Below are 22,203 nucleotides of genomic sequence, written 5' to 3'. Positions count from 1 at the left end.
AAACTAAATTTTTTTTTTTTAATGTGGCTGATTTCCCGCTTGCGGAAAGATCCGTCCTCCCGCCACCAGCATCTCTTCACTCCCTCTGTGACGTATCAAGGCTGCTTAGCCACCTTTTGCCTAGGGCCTCGCTATCGGGGGCGGGACTAGATCTTAACGTCGTCCCTTTCATGCTTTCTATCCAATACCTTAGAAAAACCGAAGGGAGGCGGAGTTACAGCGAGGACACCACCCCTCGCTAGCTGATCAGCTAATCAGAGACGGCGGGGTGTGCACTTTCGCGTTGTCCCCACCTTCCGGTGCTTGGCAATTTAGAGTCGCGCGCCCGGCGGGAATGTAAGATGGCGGAATAGCAACGCGAAGTGCTTAGTACTTGTCTCCAGTAGGACTTCGCTTCCAACCTCGGGGCAGCAGCAACAGTCACTGAGCGCAAAGCACCCAGGGTAGCTGGCCAAAATGCCGAATATCAAAATCTTCAGCGGCAGCTCCCACCAGGATTTATCTCAGAAAATTGCTGATCGCCTGGGCCTGGAGCTAGGCAAGGTGGTGACTAAGAAATTTAGCAACCAGGAGACCTGGTAAGGGCGAAGTTGGAACCCCGATTGGGCCTCACCTGCCCGGGCCGCGGGGACACCTCGTGAATGGCGGAAGGCGGGGGGATGGGGCCCGCCGCGTGAGTTCTGAGAGGCCGGGGGACCCGAGAGGGAGCTTGATGGTGTGCTTTCCCCGCAAGATGTTTCCGTTATTTTTCCTCTCATGGGAGGGTCACGTTTATTCTCACCGTGTGTTCGGGTGGAGTCAAGATGGAGCACGAGGTGAAGCGGCTTTGGTGTGAAGGCAGGGACTGGAGGACCAGCGTGGGGAAAGTGGCTGCTTATTGAGAGGGGAGGGGACAGTCGCTTAGCCGCGGCCGTGGGGACACGTGGCTTTGTCGCTTCGCTGTTGAGCCATCCAAGCTGAACTGGATTCGCTTCAGCTTTTGGACCAGCTTGCATTGGTGATCCTACAGCGTACTGATCCTCCTGGTCTTTCTCTTAGGATCTAAGGAGTAGTTTCTCAATTGGAAACGGTCTCGCTACTTGCTGCTGTAGTGAAACTGACAGGTACTGAGGGCGCCAAAATTATTACCTAGGATTTTCTTTACGTTAGCTTGGAGCCATACCTACGTTAAATCTAATTGATTAGCTAAAAGTGATGCATTCGCTCTGTCTTTGATCCTCATCTCAGCTTGAACCACTCAGAAATTCTTGAAGGATCCTTAATTCTGGAATCTTTGGCCTTAATGTGTGCGGCTAGTGATACAGATAGTGCAAAAAGCATATTTTTTGGAAACCATCTACCCCGGACTTGTCCAGTTCTGTTAGAACTGCGTGGGGGGAATTTTGGAAACAATTTTATACCTGAATGTTCAGGAAATGTAGTGAAGTGAAGACTGGGATCCCACAGTACATAGACAATAAACATTTCCTCTTTGCCTGGCCAGGGAAGCCTAGCCCCCTTCTGTCAGTTTCACCCTCAGCCTGCACTGTCAGCCCATTTTAGTTACTAGGTTACTTGATTTTTTCATTGCCACTTCCACCTAAATGTCAAATGTTTGCTTCTGATAGGTGTTCAGAGCTGTCCTCTTGATCAAGTTGGCACAGCACTAAATCATCTGTTAAAGGGAAAGTTTAGGCTTACTGATCGATTAAATTACTTAGAAGTGATTTTGAGTACTTTTCCCTAGATGCTTTTGCTTCCCCTTTTTCCCTTCAACTGATTCCAAAGTGCAATGCTCTTTATCTTATTTCGATTCTGCTGATAGAAGTATTTCTCTACAATGAAAAGGTTACCTCTGCCTGCCCGGGGTGGTTTTGTGCTGTTGATTGCCATGTAAATGACTGTGCAAACAGGGCTCCCGTCTGTAACTAGGCAATCACAATACCTTCATCAAAAGAGCTTAGCCAAGCTGCTGTCTGTAGCTTTGGCCACACCACTATAGCTCTTGTTGTTGTTGTTAAGTGCCATGGAGTTGATTCCGACCCATAGTGACCCTGTATAGGGTTTCCGAGGAGCAGCTGATGAGCTTGAACCGCCAACCTTGCAGTTCAAATGCCTTTGCAGTCTGGCACAGTAACCCACAGTATCACACCAGGGGCTCCACTATAGCTCTTGGGCCATAATAAATAAAGAACACAGAACAGGATCAGACTTTGCAAATGGTAATTCAGCCTAGTGAATAAGAATGGTTTTCATTTAGAGGGTTCTTCTCTCTCTCTCTCTCTCTCTCTCTCTCTCTCTCTCTCTCTCTCTCTCTCTCTCTTTTTTGATCCTCTTAGTGAACTATGATTATTAAATTCCTTTCAACTAAACGAAACACCCTTTGCTTCCAGAAAAAAATGTGAAAACTTTGTTTTCTCCTTGTGTTAATCCTTTTGCCTTCTGCATAATACTATATACAGTAAACTGAAAAGTTAACTTTAATTATTCTGTTAAATTGGGATAAGCACTGGACTTCAAGGTAGGTTTGAACCCACCAGTGGTTCAAACTCACCAGTCACTCCATGGAAACCCTATACAGGGTCACTATGACTTGGAACCGACTGGACAGCATTGAACAACAAAATTATGTGGACTTAATGCTTTCATCCCTATTTTATAAAGGAGGGAACTAATTAAGTAACTTGCCCAGTGCTGAGTATTATTGTTCTTTTGCATTTCTGCTGCTATTATTATCTTTTTTTTAATGCCTTATTGTGAATTATATGATAATTTACATGGGAGGAAATCAGCTTCACATTGATCCCGCTTTATATCATTTCCTTGTCATGGTTACATTCCCTTTCATGCATCACCATCAACCCGTAAGCTGCACACACACACACACACACCACCACCACCACCACCACCACCACCACCACCCCACCCCACCCCCACCCTCACCCCCGTCGTCTGCATACCGCCCCTCTCTCTCTCCAGATCCAAAGTCTCCAGCTACTCCATCTCCCCATGTCATTGTCTCTGCCTCCATCCCTGGCATCAGTGCTTCTCTGGGTAGGGTTCTGTTCTCCGCTCTTCTCCTTTGATGGTCCACCTTTACATTTCCAGCCCTTACAATCAGTCCTGATAACAATTATTCGCTATTGTATAGCAAGAGGCCTATCTGCATCTTCTTTTATCAGCCCTAACTAGGCAGAATGGATACTACTCAGTGGAGAGTCTACCTTGCTCCACACCCTCTGGATCTCGGTTCCCTCTTGAAAGCTTGTAAGCCAGTCACTTCTTGCCTTTGTAGGCCCCCCCCCTCCCATTTTGGATAACCAATGTCCAAGTTGCCCATCCCTGCCCACTCTGTGTGTGAAGGGGGTGGGAATGATCCTCACTGTGAAGATTTGTTCACTCTTCTGAGCTACTGCTTCTATAGGTGTATGTCAAGTTCATCAAATTGTATCAGATTATTCTTTTTTCCTTCTTATTTCTTCTTCTGTTTGAGCTCTGATCATCCAGCCATTGAAGCCAAGTCAAGTGGGTATTATCTGCAATTGTGGGTGTACTTATGCGTGTGCCCTCTCTTCTTATCAGCTGGACACTTCACTCTCCACTCTAGTCCTCTGTGGCTATGTCACTGACTCTGGGTCCGAGAGTCCCCTGACTTGGCACACTGCTGGCCAACCAGGTCGCCGTCCGGGTTCACAGGAGTCTATTGAGCATTGTAGGGCTTAGCTTGCAGCTTCATTGCTGTTTTTCCCTCACTTCCCCTTGTTGGTGATGAACGTGGTCACCAATCAGCGCATGCATTCCCATTGAGCCTTAGTCTTAGAAGGGGGTTTGCCATGAGGGGGACCTGACTACTTGCCTTGATGTCTCCTGGGTGAGCCACTTGTTTGTTCTTGTAGTAATCAGTCGGCCTACCTATATTGTTTTGTATTTTTCCTGTCAGTCTTTCTTTCAGGAAGTATCTTCTGTTCTTCTGGCCACTCCAGGCTGGTCTGCTTGTCCTTTCAAGTAGACATTTCCCCTCAGAAGATTCTGGATGCTGTTCATGATTCCACCTATGGTCTTGTGTAATGCAGAGGCTCCACAGGAAGCCTCCTTCACTGGGCACGTTGTAGCCCCATTTTAGGTATTCCAATCAGTTATAGGCAGAAGACGGACTTACAAGCTTTCTAGGGTGGTATTTTGGCTATTCCTTTCTCTCTCCCTCCAGTGTCTATTTTACAGCGGTATGCCAGGGGAACCAAGAATCAACAGACAGCCAAGCATCTTAACATTATTCCCCCCCTTTTCCCCATTCAAACCATGTCTCAATCTCTATATCCCAGAGCCTTGTTTTTCCAAGGTTTTGTATACATCATTATTTGTCTCTGTCCCACTTGAGCTTCACATTCATCCTATTGTATTTCATTTCATTGCAGTGATTAAAATCCCCTCCGTGCATCATCAAATAACCAGAGGATACACCCCACAGGTCCACCCACCCCCCGGCTGTCAGCAAACAGCGCCTCTCCCTCCCTGAGTCCCGTGTCCCCAGCCACTCCATCTGTCCATGCCATCATAGTCCCCCCACCATTTTGGGTCTGGGCAGTTTCCAGCCCTCCCCACCCACCCCCCCAAGGTATTCCAGTTAGTTATAGGCTGGATACAGGCCCACATGTTTTCTGTTGTGATGTTTCAGGCTGTTCCCCCCTCCCTCACGTGTCTATTTCACAATGGTAGGCAAGGGAGACCAAGATTCAAAAGATGGCCAAGCATCCTAACATTATTCCCCTCTTTTCCCCCTTTCAAGCCATGCCTCAATCCCTGTTTCCTGAAGCCCTGTTATTCCAGGGTTGTGCATACCTCATCATTTAGCTCTGTCCCACCTAGCCCATGGGAATCTGCCCAACCGTTCTCCCGTCCGCCTTGTTCTTTTTCCTCTCCCCCTTCTTGTGTATTGCTAGCCACCCCAGCCCCCTTTTGGGTGGGTTCTTTTTCTTAGTCTTTTACAGTAATGGTCTTATGCAGTGTTTCTCCTTTTGTGACTGACTAATTTCACTCAACATAATGTCCTCAAGGTTCATCCATGTTATGCGGTGGCTTGCAACTTCCTTGTTATTCTTCAAGGTAGCATAATATTCCATTGTGTGTATGTACCACAGTTTGTTTATCCATTCTTCAGTTGATGGACATTTTGGTTGTCTCCATTTTTTTGCTATTGTAAATAGTGCTGCTATGAACACTGGTGTTATGGCTCATATTTCTTGTGGGTAAATACCAAGTAGAGGAATTGCTGGGTTGCTGCTATTATTATCTTGTCAGGCTTTTGAAACTTTGGGATATGCTCACAATGTTAACTCAGTTTTAAATATATTTGATTTGCTTTTTTGTGTTTCTTCACATTCAATGCCAGTCATGGGCACTTGGGCCCATGCTTTGAAAGGGTGAAGGAGAAGCTCACTCATTGTATAGCCATAGCCAGTCCTCTGGCCTCTCCCAAACCCTCCAAAACTGTTGGTAGAATGGCTCAAAGACATTTAGATAACAGTACAGTAGCTAGTAAGGAGCTCTGGTAGCATGGTGGTTACGAATTGGGCTGCGAACCGCAAGGTCAGCAGTTCGAAACTACCAGCTGCCCCAACAACAACAGTAGCTAGTAATGCGCTCTGGTGGCATAGTGGGTTACAAGTTGGGCTGCTAATCTCAAGGTCAGCAGCTGCTCCGCAGGAGAAAGATGAAGCTTTCTGCTCTTGTAAAGATTTACAGCCTCGGAAACCCTATACAGGGTCGTTATGAGTCAGAACCGACTCCACGGCCCATAAGCACCACTGCCACAGTAGGTGGTGGAGGGGAACATGTCATCTTCTATATTGCTGAACCGGGTCTTTCAGCCTAACATATTACAGTGAAACCTGTGAGAGACAGAACTCCACCGGACTCCCTGTGTTTTCTGCCTTTGACAGTGTCTTCAACACTTTTCTATTGCTTGTTTTAGTGAAACATATATGTGTTTTCCTTCTGACAGTAACCTTACATGTTAAGTGTCGTTGAGTCAGTTCCAACCCATAGCGGCCCTGTTTAGGGTTTCCGAGGAGCCGCTGCTGAGTTTGAACCACCGACCTTGTGGGTCAAACCGACCTTGTATTCCAGCACATTAACCCACAGCACCACACCAGGAGTCCTCTACCTTACATAGGCTCCACCCTTCAAAGATTGTACTATTAAGAACAAACAGGTTTTAGACATACTGTTCTACCATTGATCATTGCCAAAACATTTCTTTTGGAGAAAGCCATAAAGGTAATGTTAAGCTTTTCCAGAGAATTCATAAACCTGCCTATTGGCCAAGCTGTATAATCTGAGTGGCAGTTCAAACCCCCCAGCTACTCCTTGGAAACCCTATACGTGATCACTATGAGTCGGAACCGACTTGGTGACACTTAACAACAACAAAACATCAAAGCCTAGGCTTTGGTGTGACCCTATAGGATCACCACAAGGCCGGCAGTTCAAACCCACTAGCTACTCCTCAGAAACCCTATACAGGGTCGCTATGAGTCAGGACCTACTCAACAGCACTTAACAACAACAATATGCCTTCTAGAGGGAAAGGTTGTTCTTGATTAATGAAATTAGATTTGTTCATAGTAAAACCAGGCAGTGGCTCACGCCTTCTTTTCAAATTATTAAATACATTCTTCTTTTCATAACAAACATCCTCCAATGTTGAGGGTAAGCCCTAGTCTTAAATTTGGCTTTGGGAAATAGCTCATTGCAGGTTAATTGTTTTCAAGTAGTGGTTTTTGGTTAAAATATAATACATAAATAGGGCTAGCAATTGTGTTGGCTGGTGAGTTAAGAAGTGATTTTTTTAAAAATTACTTTTCAAAATTTTATACAATGTTAGAATATATCTTTTCTAAAAGAATCATTTATATTAAAGTGCCTCCATACAATAAGCACTGGACTGGGAAACCACGAGGTTTGACATTCGAACATGCCAATTGCTCTGTGGGAGAAAAATGCTTTCTGCTCCCATGAAGATTTAAAGCCTTGGAAACCCTATACAGGATTGCTATGACTGGATAGCAGAAAATAACAACAAAGATACATATTCAGCGGATATTCTGAAACGTTTAAATGATAATCTTATTCATAAATTACTCATACTTCGACTGCTTTCCAAGAAAGCATACAAAAAGTTAGTTAAGGAGAAGATGTATCCATCAGAACAAAGGACTTCAGTAATTGTGTCAAGGATTTGACATAAAATGGTTACTGAAGTTTAATATTACATTTAACTGTATCTCTTGACTTCCTGGCAGCCAAAGGAATAAATGCATATGCAATGGGTTGTATAGTTTTCATTTTCATAAAGCTCATTACAGATTTCCAGGTAAGAAATTCTAAGAATTTGAAGGTCAGGATCCTTAAATAGTGATATTGAGTAGCATAATGAACAATATAGTAATTTTGTGAATGTGTTTTTATATTGACTCTGATAGCTGAGACATTTATAAAGGAAGATAAGCCAGGTGCCTTCTGTCTTAGTTGATAATAATAAAGCTCGGAAAACCTACAAGAATAGGTAGTTAACATGCCTCTTATCCTGTCATGGATCAATTGTCAAATTGTATGTTTGTTCTTTTGCTCCTAATCAACCACTTGACTCTGTGGAGCACAGATGATATTCCATGTCTTTACCTTGAAACAAGGGCCATAGGGTAAAGTTGACTTTTCACTGGAAATCAACATGTCTGATTTCCACTCTCCCCAGGGAAACGAACACCTTGGTCATGGAATTTGAGGTATCATCAGAGGATGACTGGGTGGGATTTACTTGGTCAACATTCTAGTTTTGCACCATCAAACACAGAAGGGACAGTGTTGGTAGTGAAGCAGGACTTCCTAATTGGGCTTACCACAAAATAAGGTGTGCATTTTTCACATTTACAGATCATCTCAGCTCTGTTCCCTGGTCACACTCTGACTGCCCATTAACCACACATGACCAGCGGTTGCCACAGTGGACAGTGCAGTTGAAACACATGGAAGTTGTTCTTCCAGAAAGCCCTCCCTGACTCCCTACTGCCTACCCATTTGAGTTTTGAAGAAGGTCTTTGCAGCATTGTTTGGCTTTGGCATAGTTGGCATTTCCAGTGGGTCAGTTGTTTTTGAGGGCCGAACTGGTGTTTAATAAAATGTCCTTAACATATAGGATATTTACTTATCCTTCTGCTTGTTGTAATTGAAGGTCACGATACAAGGTTCATATAAAAGCTGAGTCAAGTTAATTATCCGTAGGTTAACCAAAAAAAAAAAGGGTGGGGGTAGATAGTACTATGTCAATTCGACTATTTCAAGGTCCATACAATTTATTTATTTATTGTTCACTATGTGACTCAGTGTTACAAAGAATCCAACCATAAAATTCTTTGTCCAAGCTAGTTCATCCTGGTGGGCCCAGGATGTTGGGCCCATCTGGTTGTAGTTCTAACCAAAATTAGATATTAGCCAAGTATTTGTTTAAAGGATGTGAGTAGATGTGTTAAAACTTTATACAAGAAGTGTGCTGTTCCCATTTGACCCTGGTATTGGCATCAGAAGTGAGTGATGCTAAAAATCAGTATCTCTAAATTTTTGCAGTTAGCAGGCCTGAACAGCCAGCTCATATTTTGGCTAAAGTGAGTGAATGCAAGAGGCAGCCTAATATTGACTGGTTTTCTTTACTTCCTTCAATAATGCTCTCATTCATTAATTCATCTCATCTTGGTACTGGCTGGCTGGGGTACAAGCGAGCATGACCACTCTGGTTCCTGCCTTCGTGAAGGGAATGACCTGAGTGAAGAGAAACTAACTAGGGAAGGTCACTTTATTTATTTAACTTTTTATGATGGCACATTACAAACATACAGAAGCAAAGAAAATACTGTGGTGATCTCCCCCCTACAGTGTCCTCATTACCCAGCTTCCAGAGTTACCAATTTATGGTTACTCTTGTTTCAACTTGAAATTATTCCACACATACCACACAATTGAATGATTTTGAAGCAAACCCAGATATTATATCATCTCTTTAATATCAGTCACCACAATACAATTATCATGCCTACAAAATTAACAATAATCCTGAACATAAAAAACCAGTCCGTGTTCAAATATCTTCCAGACTCATAAATGTGTTTTTTTTTATAGTTCGTTTGAATAGGTATGCAAATAGGAGTCTTAGAGTGCAATTGGCTGATAAGATCCTCATGCAAGATATCTTGATTGTTGTTAAGTGCCATGGAGTTGGTTCCAGCTCATAGCAACCCTTTACAGCATTTCCAAGGAGCAGCTGGTGGGTTGGAACTCCCAACCTTGTGGTTCGCAGTCCAGTGCTGATCCTACAGCACCATACCAGGAGTCTTGATTGTTGATGTTGTTGTTAAGTGCTGTGGACTTGGTTCCAACTCATAGCAAACCTGTATAGGGTTTCCAAGGAGCAGCAGGTGAGCATTGACCCACAGCCACGCCAGGACTCCGGAGTCTTGATTAGGAGACAGGAGAAGAACATTGCAAGGAGTGGGAAGAAGTGCAGAGGCCTTGAGGTGGGAAACGGTATATTCAAGGAATGTAAAGAAAGACAGTGTGACTGATGCCTGGTAAGCTGAAGAGAAAATATTTTGAGATGAGTTATTTCTTAAATTAAAAATCTAAGTTCCCAAGTTCCCTCACAGCATTCCCTAGTATCACATAGTGTCTCAGAAGTACCTTTGTTTTTTGTTTTTTTGTTTTCTAGAAGTACCTTTGTGGTTTGTTTGTTTCTTAAAAGTTTTTATTGTGAATTATGTGATAGTTTACATGGGAGAACATTAACTTTACATTCATCCAATCGTTTATCATTTTATTGCCATGATTACAATCCCCTCCACGCATCATCAAACAACCAAAGGGTACAACTACCTTTGTTTTTATTGGTAATTTTGTGAACTCAGCTTTCATGGATGGCAACAGTTTGCTCAAGTATACACAAAGTATGAATAACAACAAAACCCATTGCCATCAATTTAATTCCATTCTGACTCATAGCAACCTTACAGAATCAGAGTAGAACTGCCCAATAGGGTCTCCAAGGCTGTAAATCTTTACCAAAGCAGATTGCTACTGCTTTCTCCATTGGAGTGGTTGGTGGATTGGAACTGCTGTCTGGAAGAGATCCATATATGTGTCCATTCCAGAGAGAGGCAGCTGACCCCAATGGAATGTGGAAATCACCAGACTATATCATTAATATCACAGGCAAGTAAAATTTTGCTAAAGATAATTCAACAATAGCTACAGGTTCAAGCTGGAGTCATACCAGGATGTGGAACAAGGAATATTATTGCTGACATCATAGATCTTGACTGAAAGCAGAGAATACCAGAAAGATGTTTACCTCTGCTTTATTGACTATGCAAAGGCTTTAGGTTGTGTGGATCATTACAAGCTGTGGACAACATTGTGGAGAATGAATATTCTGGAACACTTAATTGTGTTCCTGAGGCAGTTGCTTGAACAGTACAAGGGAACACCGAATGGTTTAAAATTAAGAAATGTGTGCACAGTACAATTCTTTCACTGTACTTATTCAGTCTGTATGCTGAATGTATAATTCGAAAACATGGATTATATGAAGAAGAACGTGACATCAAGATTGGAGGAAGACTCATTAACAACCTGCAATATGCAGATGATACAATCTTGCTTTCTGAAAGTGTTGTTGTTGTTAGGTGCCATCAACTCGGTACCAACTCATAGTGACCTTATGCACAACAGAACGAAACACTGCCCGATCCTGGGCCAACCTCCCTACTGTTGTCCATCGATGCTGTCACCTGGCCAATACATCTCGATGGGGGTCTTCCTCTTTTTCTCTGACCCTCCACCTTACCAAACATGATATCCTTTTTTAGCGACTGGTCCCTCCTGACAATATGTCCGAAGAATGAGAGAGGAAGTTTGGCCATCTTGGCCTTCAAGGAGCACTCTGGCTGCACTTCTTCCAAAACGGATCTATTGGTTCTTTTGGCAGCCCATGGCACTTTCCGTATTCTCCTCCAACACCATAACTCAAAAGCATCAATTCCTCTATGTCTTCCTTATTCACTGTTCAGCTTTCGCATGCATATGAGGTTACTGAAAATACCATGGCTTGGGTCAGGTGCACCTTAGTCCTCAAGCTGACATCTTTGCTCTTCAATGCTGAAAGTGTAGACAAATTAAAATACTTACTGATGAGGATGAAAGATCACAGGCTTCGGTATGAGTTGTAACTCAATGTAAAGAAAACAAAAAATCCTCACCACTGGGCCAATAAATAACATCCATATAAATGGAGAAAAAAATGAAGTTGTCAAGGACTTCATTTTGCTCAGACCTTCCATCAACACTCATGCAAGCAACAGTCAAGAAATCAAACAATGTATTGCATTAAGCAAATCTGTTGTATAAGACCTCTTTAAAGTGTTCAAGAGCACCTTATTTTCCCTACCTCCCAGAACCAGTTTTTTTGGTGTGTTTGTATCATTGGTTTTCTTTATTGTTTTCCTGTTTTCTAGTTCATTGATTTCTGCCTTTTCTTTAATGTTGTGAGGCAGTAACGTAAGACACAGATTTGAGCAAATAATGCACTTTTAATAAAAGGATCCATACTTAAACATTTTTCTGGCTCTCTGATTTGTTTCTGGTTTGTTTTTTGCTATTCAGTTTTATTTCTCTTGCTTTATAATACGAACTAACCGCATGCTTTTAGTAAGTAGAAGCTACTTGGATTGGAAAGGAACAGTCTCCTCCTATATTAGCTACTTCTGGCCATGGAATTGCCTACAGCTGATTTTGATAAACGTCCCTTTCAGATTGCAAGTTTTCTTTGTGGTGGGAAGAGAGGCAGGTTGGGTAAAAGTAATCCTAATAGGACAATGGTGGAGGTTCCTAAAGTCTTTTGATTAGAGTTGAAGACATTTTTCTCTTGCTTAACAAGATTTTTCAATCATCCTGATCTATTTTTTGTCCATTCACACATATACCTCACCTATAGGTTTAACAGGAAAATAGTGCCATTATGAGATCCCACTGAGTTATTCTTGGTAGAGACATAAGTGTAGGCATCGAGACTCTTCATTTTACAATAAGATACAACTCTTACTCCAAAATTAGAGTATCTTTCTGTGGATTTCAAAAAAAAAAATGTAATGAACTTTCTTTTTTGTAGAGTAGTCTTATTGATGCAATGGTTAAGTGCCTGGCTGCTAACCAAAAGATTGGTTCTTCTGCTTATTCACAGCCAAGAAAACCCTATGGGGAAGTTGTTTGGAGTTGCTATGAGTCAAATTGACTTGATAGCACCTAACAAAAAAAATTACCATTTTTTAAGAGTAGGATTTAAAAACAACTTGTTGATCTAGATTATAGTTAGTGTAAGAGCCCTGGTAGCACAAGGGTGAAGCACTTAACTGCCAACTGAAACTTGGTGACTCAAAGCTACCCAGTGGCTCTGTGAGAGAAAGACTGGTGATCAGTTTCCAAAAACATTGTAACCTAAAAACCCTACTGGGCAGTTCTCTTTGGTCATGTGGAGTTAGGAAGTGAAATCAACTCAACTACACATAGAAGCTCTGGTAGCGTAGTGGTTACGAATTGGGCTGCCAACCTCAGAATCAGCAGTTCGAAACTACCAGCTGTTCTGCAGGAAAAAAATGGGGCTTTAGTCACTATTACATACCTAGCACTAGCATAGTGATTGGCCTATGTTGTTGTTAAGTGCCATCGAGTCGGTTCCGACTCATAGAGACCGTGTATAAGATTTCCAAGGAGAGGCTGGTGAATTTGAATTGCCGACCATGAAGTTCAAACCGACTACGGTGCAGCGCATTAACCCACAGTGCCACACCAGAACTCCATCATTATAGAGTAATAATGATCAATTCCTTATCTGATTTTCCTACTTTTGTTAAATATGGGTTATGTAACAGTCCCAAAGATCTACCAAGTTTGTATTCATATCATACTCATATTCACATATCTGTCTGAAACAAGATAAGGATTACCTCCCGAAATTATGATTCAATTGCTTGTGGGTTCATTAGAGTGACTGTAGCTAGTGCTTTGGTGTCACATGTAAAAAATGTTAACATTTGTCTAGTATTGTAGGCTGGTGTGGTGCAGTAGAATAAGCACTGTACTGCTAACCATAAGGTCAGTGGTTCAAACCCACCAACCACTCCTCAGATAACCTTATACAGGGTTGCTATGAACCCTCACCACTGGACTAATAAATAACATCTTGGTTGGAGGATAGATTGACGTTGGATTTGCTATTAACATTCACAGAAGCAGCAGAAATCAAATGACATTTTTGCATTAGGCAAATGTGCCACACAAGACCTCTTTAAAGTGTTCAAGGGCAAAAATGTCAGTGTGAGGACTAAGGTGCACCTGACCCAAGCCATGGTATTTTCAGTAGCCTCATTCATATGCGTGTGAAAGTTGGAAGATCGAAGAAGAATGGTGTTGGAGAAGAATATTAAAAGTACCATGGATTCACATTAGGATTACAGGTTACTTACACCAAACACTATTGAGTAAAGATTAACCTTGTTGCTGTTAAGTGCCGTCGAGTCAATTCTGACCTATAGTGACCCTGTACAGGGTTTCTGAGGCTATAAATCTTTACAGGAACAGAACACCTCACCTTTCTCCCGTGGAGTGGCTGGTAGTTTCGAATGCTGGTCTTAAGGTTTGCAGCCCGATTCATAACCCCTACGCTGCCAGAGCTCCTTAGCCCCTAAAATTAGATTTGCAAACCCAGCACCTTTTTATTCAGATGTTAAGTTAATTTTTAAAAAAGAAATAAATTTATTTTTGCCTTATTGCAAAATAATAAAAATAATAATAATAAAAGTACCATGGACTGCCAGAAGAATAAACAGAGCTCCTTAGAAGCCAGCATTGCGAGACTTCGCCTCTCATGTATTGTACATATTGTCAGGAGGGAGTGGTTACTGGAGAAGGACAATCATGATAGGTAATGTACAGGGTCAACAAAAAAAGAGAAAGCACCCCAATGAGATGGATTGACACAGTGGCAGTGGCAATGGGCTCGGGACCAGGCAGTGATTCATTCTGTTGTACATAAGGTTGCTATGAGTTGGAACTGACTCAATCGCACCAAACAAAAGTAACATGAGTCGGAACCAACTCGACAACATGTAACAAAACTCAATGGAGGCAGGAGGCTGCTTATGGTGCAGGGAATTTTCTGAAGTCTGTGCAGATCAGGAATGACATGTAGCCATACGGGTAGGGGAATTAATGTTTTTGAGATCTTCACTACTTGTAGGAGAATGACTAAGTGTTTAAAAATCTCCTGTGTTATGTTGTCCTTGCTTTTGCCATGTAGCGTGGAAATCGGTGAGAGTGTGCGTGGAGAAGATGTCTACATCGTTCAGAGTGGCTGTGGAGAAATCAACGACAATCTCATGGAGCTGTTGATCATGATTAATGCCTGCAAAATTGCTTCAGCCAGTCGGGTCACTGCAGTCATCCCCTGTTTCCCCTATGCCCGGCAGGATAAGAAGGATAAGGTAGGGACCAAATCTGTTTCTCTGGCTTTCTCTCTCCAGCTTTAAAAAAAGAAGAAGAGAAACAGGAGCATTTGCCCCAAATCACAGAACATTTCTTAGTCATTAGATCATATATTTGTTGTTGTTGTGAAGTGCCGTCGAATTTGTTCCAACCCATAGCGACCCTGTATAGGGTTTCCCAGGAGCAGCTGGTGAGCTTGAACTGCTGACCTTGCAGTTCACAAAAAATCACAGTCCATTAGATATTGCCCTAGCCACAAAACAATAGACATGTAGTTGATTTGTGTAAAGCAATGAGTTTGTAATCTGTATCATATGTTTATTGACTTTACACACATGCAATGACTTCAGAAAGTTCATGGGAAAGTAGAATTAAGAAATAATGGAATTTTCCCAAGAACATTTTGTACTCCCATCATGTCTATACAAGGAGCTCTGGTCGCGTAGTGGTTACGCATCGGGCTGTGAACCTCAGGGTCAACAGTTCAAAACTACCAGCTGTTCCATGGGAGAAAGATGAGGTTTTCTGCTCCCATAAAGATTTATAGCCTCAGAAACCCTGTACAGGGTCGTTATGAGTCAGAACCGACTCTGTACATAACAACAACAACATGTCTATACGCATAAATATGCATGTATATATCCATATACATCAGCACATTATTTATGTGGTATGTTAGAGGATAAGGTATACACATTGAATTTTATATCTAGTGCAATAAATATCCCAGTTTTACATACAGTGCCTGGGAGAAAGCTGGATACTTTACTCCCAATAGACTGAGCAAAATGGGAAGGGCATGGACTTTGCTGTTCTTTTATGAAGCAAGTGTGTTTTTCTTTGATGTTAGGTGTTGGGGTTGCTGGACGGTTGGACCTCCAGGTGAGTAACGTGGTAGTCAAATTTAGAAAAGAAACTTAAAAGATTTTAAGTTCCAAAACCCATCTCATTTAAATAAATGAGCATTGGAAACCCTTGACTAGGTGGCAAGTAGCAATGTATGTACATTAAGTTAAGAAGGTGAAAGCTAAGGTGTTTGCTTTTCTGAAATATGTATCCTGAATTGGAAAAGAAATGTTCTGCTTACTCCTTTTGCTAGCTTACAATGTACTCAAAGCCAGTGGTCATGTCTTCTGTCAATCTTCTGGTTGCACAGTATAGTTAAACGTTGTAGATACAAAATACAGAAATGCTTCTAGAACGAATGAAATATTACTCAAACTGGCTTTTTGACTTCCCCCCCCTTTTTTTTTCCCCTCTCTTCACCCCATTTAGAGCCGGGCTCCAATCTCAGCCAAGCTTGTTGCAAATATGCTGTCTGTAGCAGGTGCAGATCATATCATCACCATGGATCTACATGCCTCTCAAATTCAGGTATCACTGGAAGCTCTGTATTGGGGAACATGGGAGAACTGATCAGTTTGAAAACTGCAGAGAAACTGTCCAAGTGCAGCCCAAATAGAATAGGCATCACCTGCATTTAAAGACTATTCACTTTAAGCATAGTTTATAATCTTAGTTATGTGGAGCTGGTTAGTTAGGAAGCCATGAGCTCAGACCTAGGTTTGAATACTAGCTCTGACACTCCATAGCTTTGTAGCCTTGGATAGGTTATTTCACTTCACTGAACATACACTGTTTCATTATTTTAAGTGTTAGATGAGATGATATTTATCCTGAGCTGGAGTACATTGGAATTTAATCCTTGTATAGTTGACCTTTGAACAACATGGGGGCCAGGGATGTTAGCCTCCAGTGCAGTCAAATCCTCATGTAACTTTAGACTCCCCCAAAATGTACTAACTACCAAAACAAAAAAACATACCTACTAACAACCTACAGTTGACCGATAACTAGACATTTCATTTTCAGTACAAGATAAAAAGGTGTCTTACAAAAAATGTGATGTGTTCATGTCTGCTGGAGTAGCTGGAGCGACAGCTTCATGAATTTCCTTTTCTTTTTCTCAATGATCCTTACACTGGATTCATTTTTCTTGAAATGGTGGGCCACTGCAGCAGCAGACCTCCATCTATGGAACATAGCCAACAATTGAGCTTCTTCACGTAATGTCGTGGCTTTCCTCTGCTTCTTGGGAGCACTTCCAGTATCAGTAGTGGCGCTTTGTATGGGTCCCATGGTGGTATTCAATGCGTATGGTATTTCACTAAGCATAATGGAATGGGTAACTTCATATGGGTTATTTTTTTAAATCTGCTTTTAAGTGGACATCTGCAGTTCATACCCATGTTGTTCAAAGGTTAACTGTATAATGTCTAGCGTATAGCAAAACCCACTACCGTTGAGTCCTTTCTGACTCATATCGACACTATACAGGGTTTCCAAGATTGTAAATCTTTACGGGACCAGGTACTCTCAACTTTCTGTCACAAAGCATATAACATCCTTGAGCATTCAGGATCTTCATTTAGAGCCACAACTATTGGATCGTCTTTTCTAGTGGAGTAGAAAGTATAGTTGATACTTTGAAAAAAGAGAGAATTAAAAATTATCATTTGAGTCTGAAGGAAGTCCTCCTGTGAGGAGACACATAGAACAGGTGATTATCATGCTCATTTTCTTAAAGAAAAACCCATTGGTTATGAAACAGAGCTAATTTGTAGCAACGGAAAGTATAGCACAGGTTTGTGACCATTTATTATACTAAGGAGTCCTGGTGTGGTGCTGTGGGTTAATGCGCTGGGCTGCAAAGTCAGTTTGAACCGCAAGGTGAGTGGTTCAAGCTCACCATCCGCTCCTCAGAAACCCTATACAGGGTTGCTAGGAATTGGAACCGACTTGATGGCACTTAACAACAACAAGAGTAGTATTTAGATAGTGTAGCATCTCTAAGTGATTTACCAGTTAGCTTTTACTCTTAATGAACCAGCCCAATATTTAATGGCATAAAGCAATTAACTCATGAGTCTGCCAGTTGGCTAGGCAATTCTTCTGATTTTGGCTGAACTTGGCTATTATTCTTAGCAAGGACTTGACTGAGGGCTGACTTTGCTCATGTTGGCTGGGCTCTCACATAAGCCAGATAGACCTGTATTATAGTTTGCCACGCTGGGCATGTTTCCAATGACTTAGAATGTTGCAGTAAGGTATTCTTTGGGCGAATTTGTGTCATTTGCAAATGGAAGAGTCATTTGTGTCATTTGTAAATGGAAGAGAAAAAAAAGGAAGCTAAACGAATCCAGTTTCTTTCTCCAGGGCTTTTTTGATATCCCAGTGGACAATTTGTATGCCGAGCCAGCTGTCCTGAAGTGGATAAAGGAGAATATCTCTGAGTGGAGGAACTGCACAATTGTCTCCCCCGATGCAGGTGGAGCTAAGAGGTATGAAATGATTTCTAAGTGATAGTTTTTTAAGCACTTCAGAATGGATGTACACAGCCGGTTCAAAAATTATCCGCACTTTGGCTGTAGAATTTATTTCAGTCACCTTTGAGAAAAGACAAATACATCATTTTTTGATATAATAATCCTTGCTTTTCAATACACCTTGTCCATCTATCAAAATGCTTTCATATTCCCTTATTTAAAAACTTTTTAGTTTGAGCTGTGAGCCATGAATGCATTGCTGTCTTCACTTTTTCATCAGAGATGAATCTTTATCCTCAAAGGGCTGCTTTCAGGGGACCAAACAGGTAGGTGGAAAGTCCAAGGGAGCAAGACCAGGACAATAGGGGAGGATGCTTTAACACCTTAAAAGGAAGATTTTGCAGAGTGCCAACAGTGTGGGCAGAGGTGTGGGGTTGTGCATTGTCATGCAAAATCATAATGCCCTTGGATAGCAGTCCTCTGTGTTTAATCTAAAGTTTAGGCTTCAGCTCTTCAGTGAGCATCTCACTGTAATGAGCACTGTTGTTTGTTGAAACTTTTTCCTGATAGTGTTCCAATACTGGCCCTTGAGGATCCCAGAAAACTGTAAGCATCCATCTTTCAACTGATGGTTGACTTTTGAACTTTTCTTGGTGGACGATTGAGGATGTTTCCATTCCACATTCTGCCGTTTACTCTCAGGCTTATAGCAGGAAGAAATAATGCATGGCAGTTTTATTTCTAGCCAAGACCTTAAAATTTTATCAAGCTGATGGACAAGGGTTGAGTTACCATGCTTTATAGTAAAACTCACATGGTACAGGCTAAAAGCTCTTGATTTCATTAGTGAATTATTCATTAGCAATGCATTCACCAAGGAGCTCTGGTAGCATAGTGGTTAAGAATCGGGTTGCTAACCTCAGGGTCAGCAGTTCGAAACTACCAGCTATTCCTGCGAGAGAAAGATGAGGCTTTCTGCTCTCATAAAGATTTACAGCCTCGGAAACCCTGTGGCATTTACCAGTATGATACATGCTCTTCTTGTTGTGGAAATAAGAATAAAGAGTAACAAAACACAGATGATGAAGAAAAGCGTATTCAGAACTTTCTAAATGTTCAAATAAATGTTCAGTGGCTGTTTCTCTGCTACTCCTTTATTTCAGTAACTTTGACAGAACTGATAAGCAGCCAGATGTATAGCTGGGGGAGTGTCATGTAATCACTAGTTACCTAAAAACCACTCCAACCTGTCCCCCAATTGGTAGTTGTCACACATGTTTTAGCTCTGGGGGCATTATTTGTAACATCTTGCCACAGGACTTAGAAAATAGTCACATTTCAAATAATCAGATTTTTCCCTCCAGAGTTTGGGTACAGAAAAGCTGTCTTCAGTAAATGAATTTTCTACTTGATTTTTATTTTTCATTAAAATAGTGATGGAGGATTTTCAGTGAGGGTTGTCACTTCAGTCTTGGCAAGATTTTTAGTAGGTAGAGATCCCAGTGTGGTTATGATGTGCTCAGTAGCTCTTCACTTAAGGCTAGAGGGAGGTTGTGTTCTAGGTCTTTATGTTTGGTTGGTCACTGAGATTGGAAGGTTCAGGATGCTGAAATTAATTGATATATATGCTTTGGATAGTAATATTCCAACGAACTGTTTACCATTTGATGTGATGTGCTCAGATGTAGTAAATCACCAAGCAGTGTAATGGAGAGCTTCAAAGTACAAACGATGCCTAGTATATTATTCAAATGTTGTATATTCATATATGGTCACCTCACTCCAGCAGAAACTCAGATATTCACAAGGAAGGCAGAACATGTCATTGCAGTTAGATCATAGTTACCTTACAAAACAAAACCATTCCTGATCATAGAACTCTCAGCAAAATATGAATAGAAAGGTTCTCAGTAGAATAAAAGTCACTCATACAAAACAAGAGTCCTGGTGTGGTGCTGCAGGATAAACACTCAACCATAAGATCAGTTTGAACTGCAAGGTATGCGGTTCAAACTCATCAAGTGCTCCTCGGAAACTCTATACAGAGTCATTATGAGTCAGGACTGACTCAACAGCACTTAACAGCAACAACATACAAAACCAACAGCCAACATCACTCTCGGGAGAAAGAGTGACAACATCCCCTTGAGAATATGAATCAAAGGTGCCCTTTATTACCACTCTTATTCAACATTGTACTGGAAGTCCTACACAGAGCAAAAAGGCAAGAAAAGGAAATCAAAGGCATTCAGATTGGCAAGGAAGAAGTAAAACTATCCCCATTCACAGATGATATTATCCTATCCATAGCCAGTAACAATGATTCAACAAGAAAACTACTGGAACTCATGGAAGGATCCAGCAAAGTAGCAGAATACAAGATCAGCATACAAAAATCAGTTGGATTCCTCTATACTAACAATGAGAATTTCAAAAAGGAAACCAGGATAACAATACCAACTGCAATAGCCCCCAAAGATAAGATACTTAGGAATAAGTCTAATCAGGGACATAAAAGACCTATACAAAGCACTATTGCAAGAAACCAAAAGAGACCTACATAAATGGAAAAAAATTACCATGCTCATGGATAGAAAGACTTAGCATTGTGAAAATGTCACTACTACTCAAAGCAACCTATAGATAGAATGCAATCCCAATCCAGATTTCAATGGCATTCTTAAATGACATGGGAAAATGAATTACCATGGGATAACCTTCTATGGAAAGAAAAGATGCCCTGGATAAATAAAGCATTACTGATGAAAAACAAAGTAGGAGGCTTCACACTACCTGACCTCAGAACCTACTATATACTGATGGTAGTTAAAACAGCCTGGTACTGGTACAATTACAGACATATAGACCAATGGAACAGAATTGAGAACCCAGATGTAAATCCGTCCACCTATCCACAACTGATCTTCAACAAAGGGCCAAAGTCCATTGAATGAGGGTGAGACAGTCTAATAAATGGTGCTAGCAAAACTGGGTGTCTGTCTGAGAAAAATGAAACCATACCTCATAGCATACATAGAAATTAACTCAAAATGTATCAAAGACCCAAATATAAAACCAGATCATGGGAAAAAATATGGACAATGCTAAGAGTCATAATATATGGTGTAAATAGAATAGCGAACCTAGCTAAAAATGCAGAAGCAGCAGAAACTGAACTAGATAAATGGTGGTGGCTGGTGGCTGTGTGCTGTGGAGTTGCTTCCGACTCATAGTGACCCTGTACAGGGTTTCCGAGGCTGTAAATCTTTACGGAAGCAGAAAGCCTCATCTTTCTCCTGTGGGACAGCTGGTAGTTTCGAACTGCTGACCTTGCAGCTTGCAGCCCGATTCATAATCACTGTGCTACCAGAGCTCCTTGATCTAGATAAATTGTTGTTGTTAAGTGCTGTCGAGTCGATTCCAACCCATAGGGACCCTGTACAGGGTTTCCGAGGTTGTAAATCTTTACGGGAACAGATTGCCTCATCTTTCTCCCGCAGAGCCGCTGGTAGTTTTGAACTGCCAACCTTGAGGTTCGCAGCCTGATTCATAACCACTACGCTACCAGAGCTCCTTTATAGGACCTCCTAAAAATGAAACACACTCATGAAAAGAATTCTCCAGAAGAGTGAAAAGAGAACCTATAGACTGGGAAAAAATTTTTGGTTACAATGTATACAACAAAGGTCTAAGTTCTAAAATTTATAGAAAACTTCAACTCTTTAAAACAAAAAGACAAACAAATAATCCAATTAAGATATGGGCAAAAGATTTGAATTGACACTTCAAAGAAGGCATTCAGGTAGCTAACAAATACCTGAAGAAATACTCCTGATCATTAGCCATTGTTGTTGTTCAGTTCTGTTGAGTTGTGTAGGGTTTTCGAGGAGCAGCTGGTGAGCTTGAACTGCCAACCTTGCAGTTCAAATGGCTTTCCACTCTGGTGCATTAACCTGCAGCTCCACACCAGGACTCATTAGCCATTGTAGTTGTTAAGTGCTGTCAAGTTGGTTCCGACTCATAGGGACCTTTTATAGAGTTTCCGAGGAGCAGCTGGTGAGCTTGAACTGCCGACCCCGAAGTTCAAATGACTTTGCAGTCTGATGCATTAACTCACAGCACCACTACATTAGTGAGATGCAGATGAACACGTCAGTGAGATCCCATCTCATTTCAATAATAATGGCATTAATCTTAAAAAGAGGATAGAAAAATAACATGTTGGAGAGGTTGTTGGGAGAGTGGAACTCTTATATTCTGGTGGTGGGAATGCAAAATGGTGTAACCACTATGGAAAACATAAAAAGCTAGACAC

At 41.5% G+C, this 22,203-nt stretch overlaps 1 protein-coding gene across 3 annotated transcripts in view; it reads left to right on the top strand.

Moving 5' to 3' along the window:
• Nucleotides 1–248: 248 nt before the first annotated feature.
• PRPS1 (phosphoribosyl pyrophosphate synthetase 1) overlaps nt 249–22,203 on the top strand; it is a 33,053-nt gene continuing 11,098 nt past the window's right edge. The window contains exons 1-5 of one of the 3 annotated variants that reach the window (XM_006871048.1): nt 457–578; nt 14,378–14,576; nt 14,995–15,002; nt 15,840–15,936; nt 17,779–17,903. In XM_006871048.1, the coding sequence (XP_006871110.1) occupies nt 457–578; nt 14,378–14,576; nt 14,995–15,002; nt 15,840–15,936; nt 17,779–17,903 (551 nt within the window). Of the gene's footprint in view, nt 579–14,377; nt 14,577–14,994; nt 15,003–15,837; nt 15,937–17,778; nt 17,904–22,203 lie in introns of all 3 variants that reach the window. The other 2 variants (XM_006871046.1, XM_006871047.1) reach the window with 2 other exon arrangements.

The sequence above is a fragment of the Chrysochloris asiatica genome, unplaced genomic scaffold (assembly GCF_000296735.1).
Source record: "Chrysochloris asiatica unplaced genomic scaffold, ChrAsi1.0 scaffold00159, whole genome shotgun sequence".
NCBI classification, from domain to species: Eukaryota; Metazoa; Chordata; class Mammalia; order Afrosoricida; family Chrysochloridae; genus Chrysochloris; species Chrysochloris asiatica.
The sequence above is the reverse complement of the archived record's forward strand: the minus strand, read 5'-3'. Positions and strand labels throughout refer to the sequence as shown.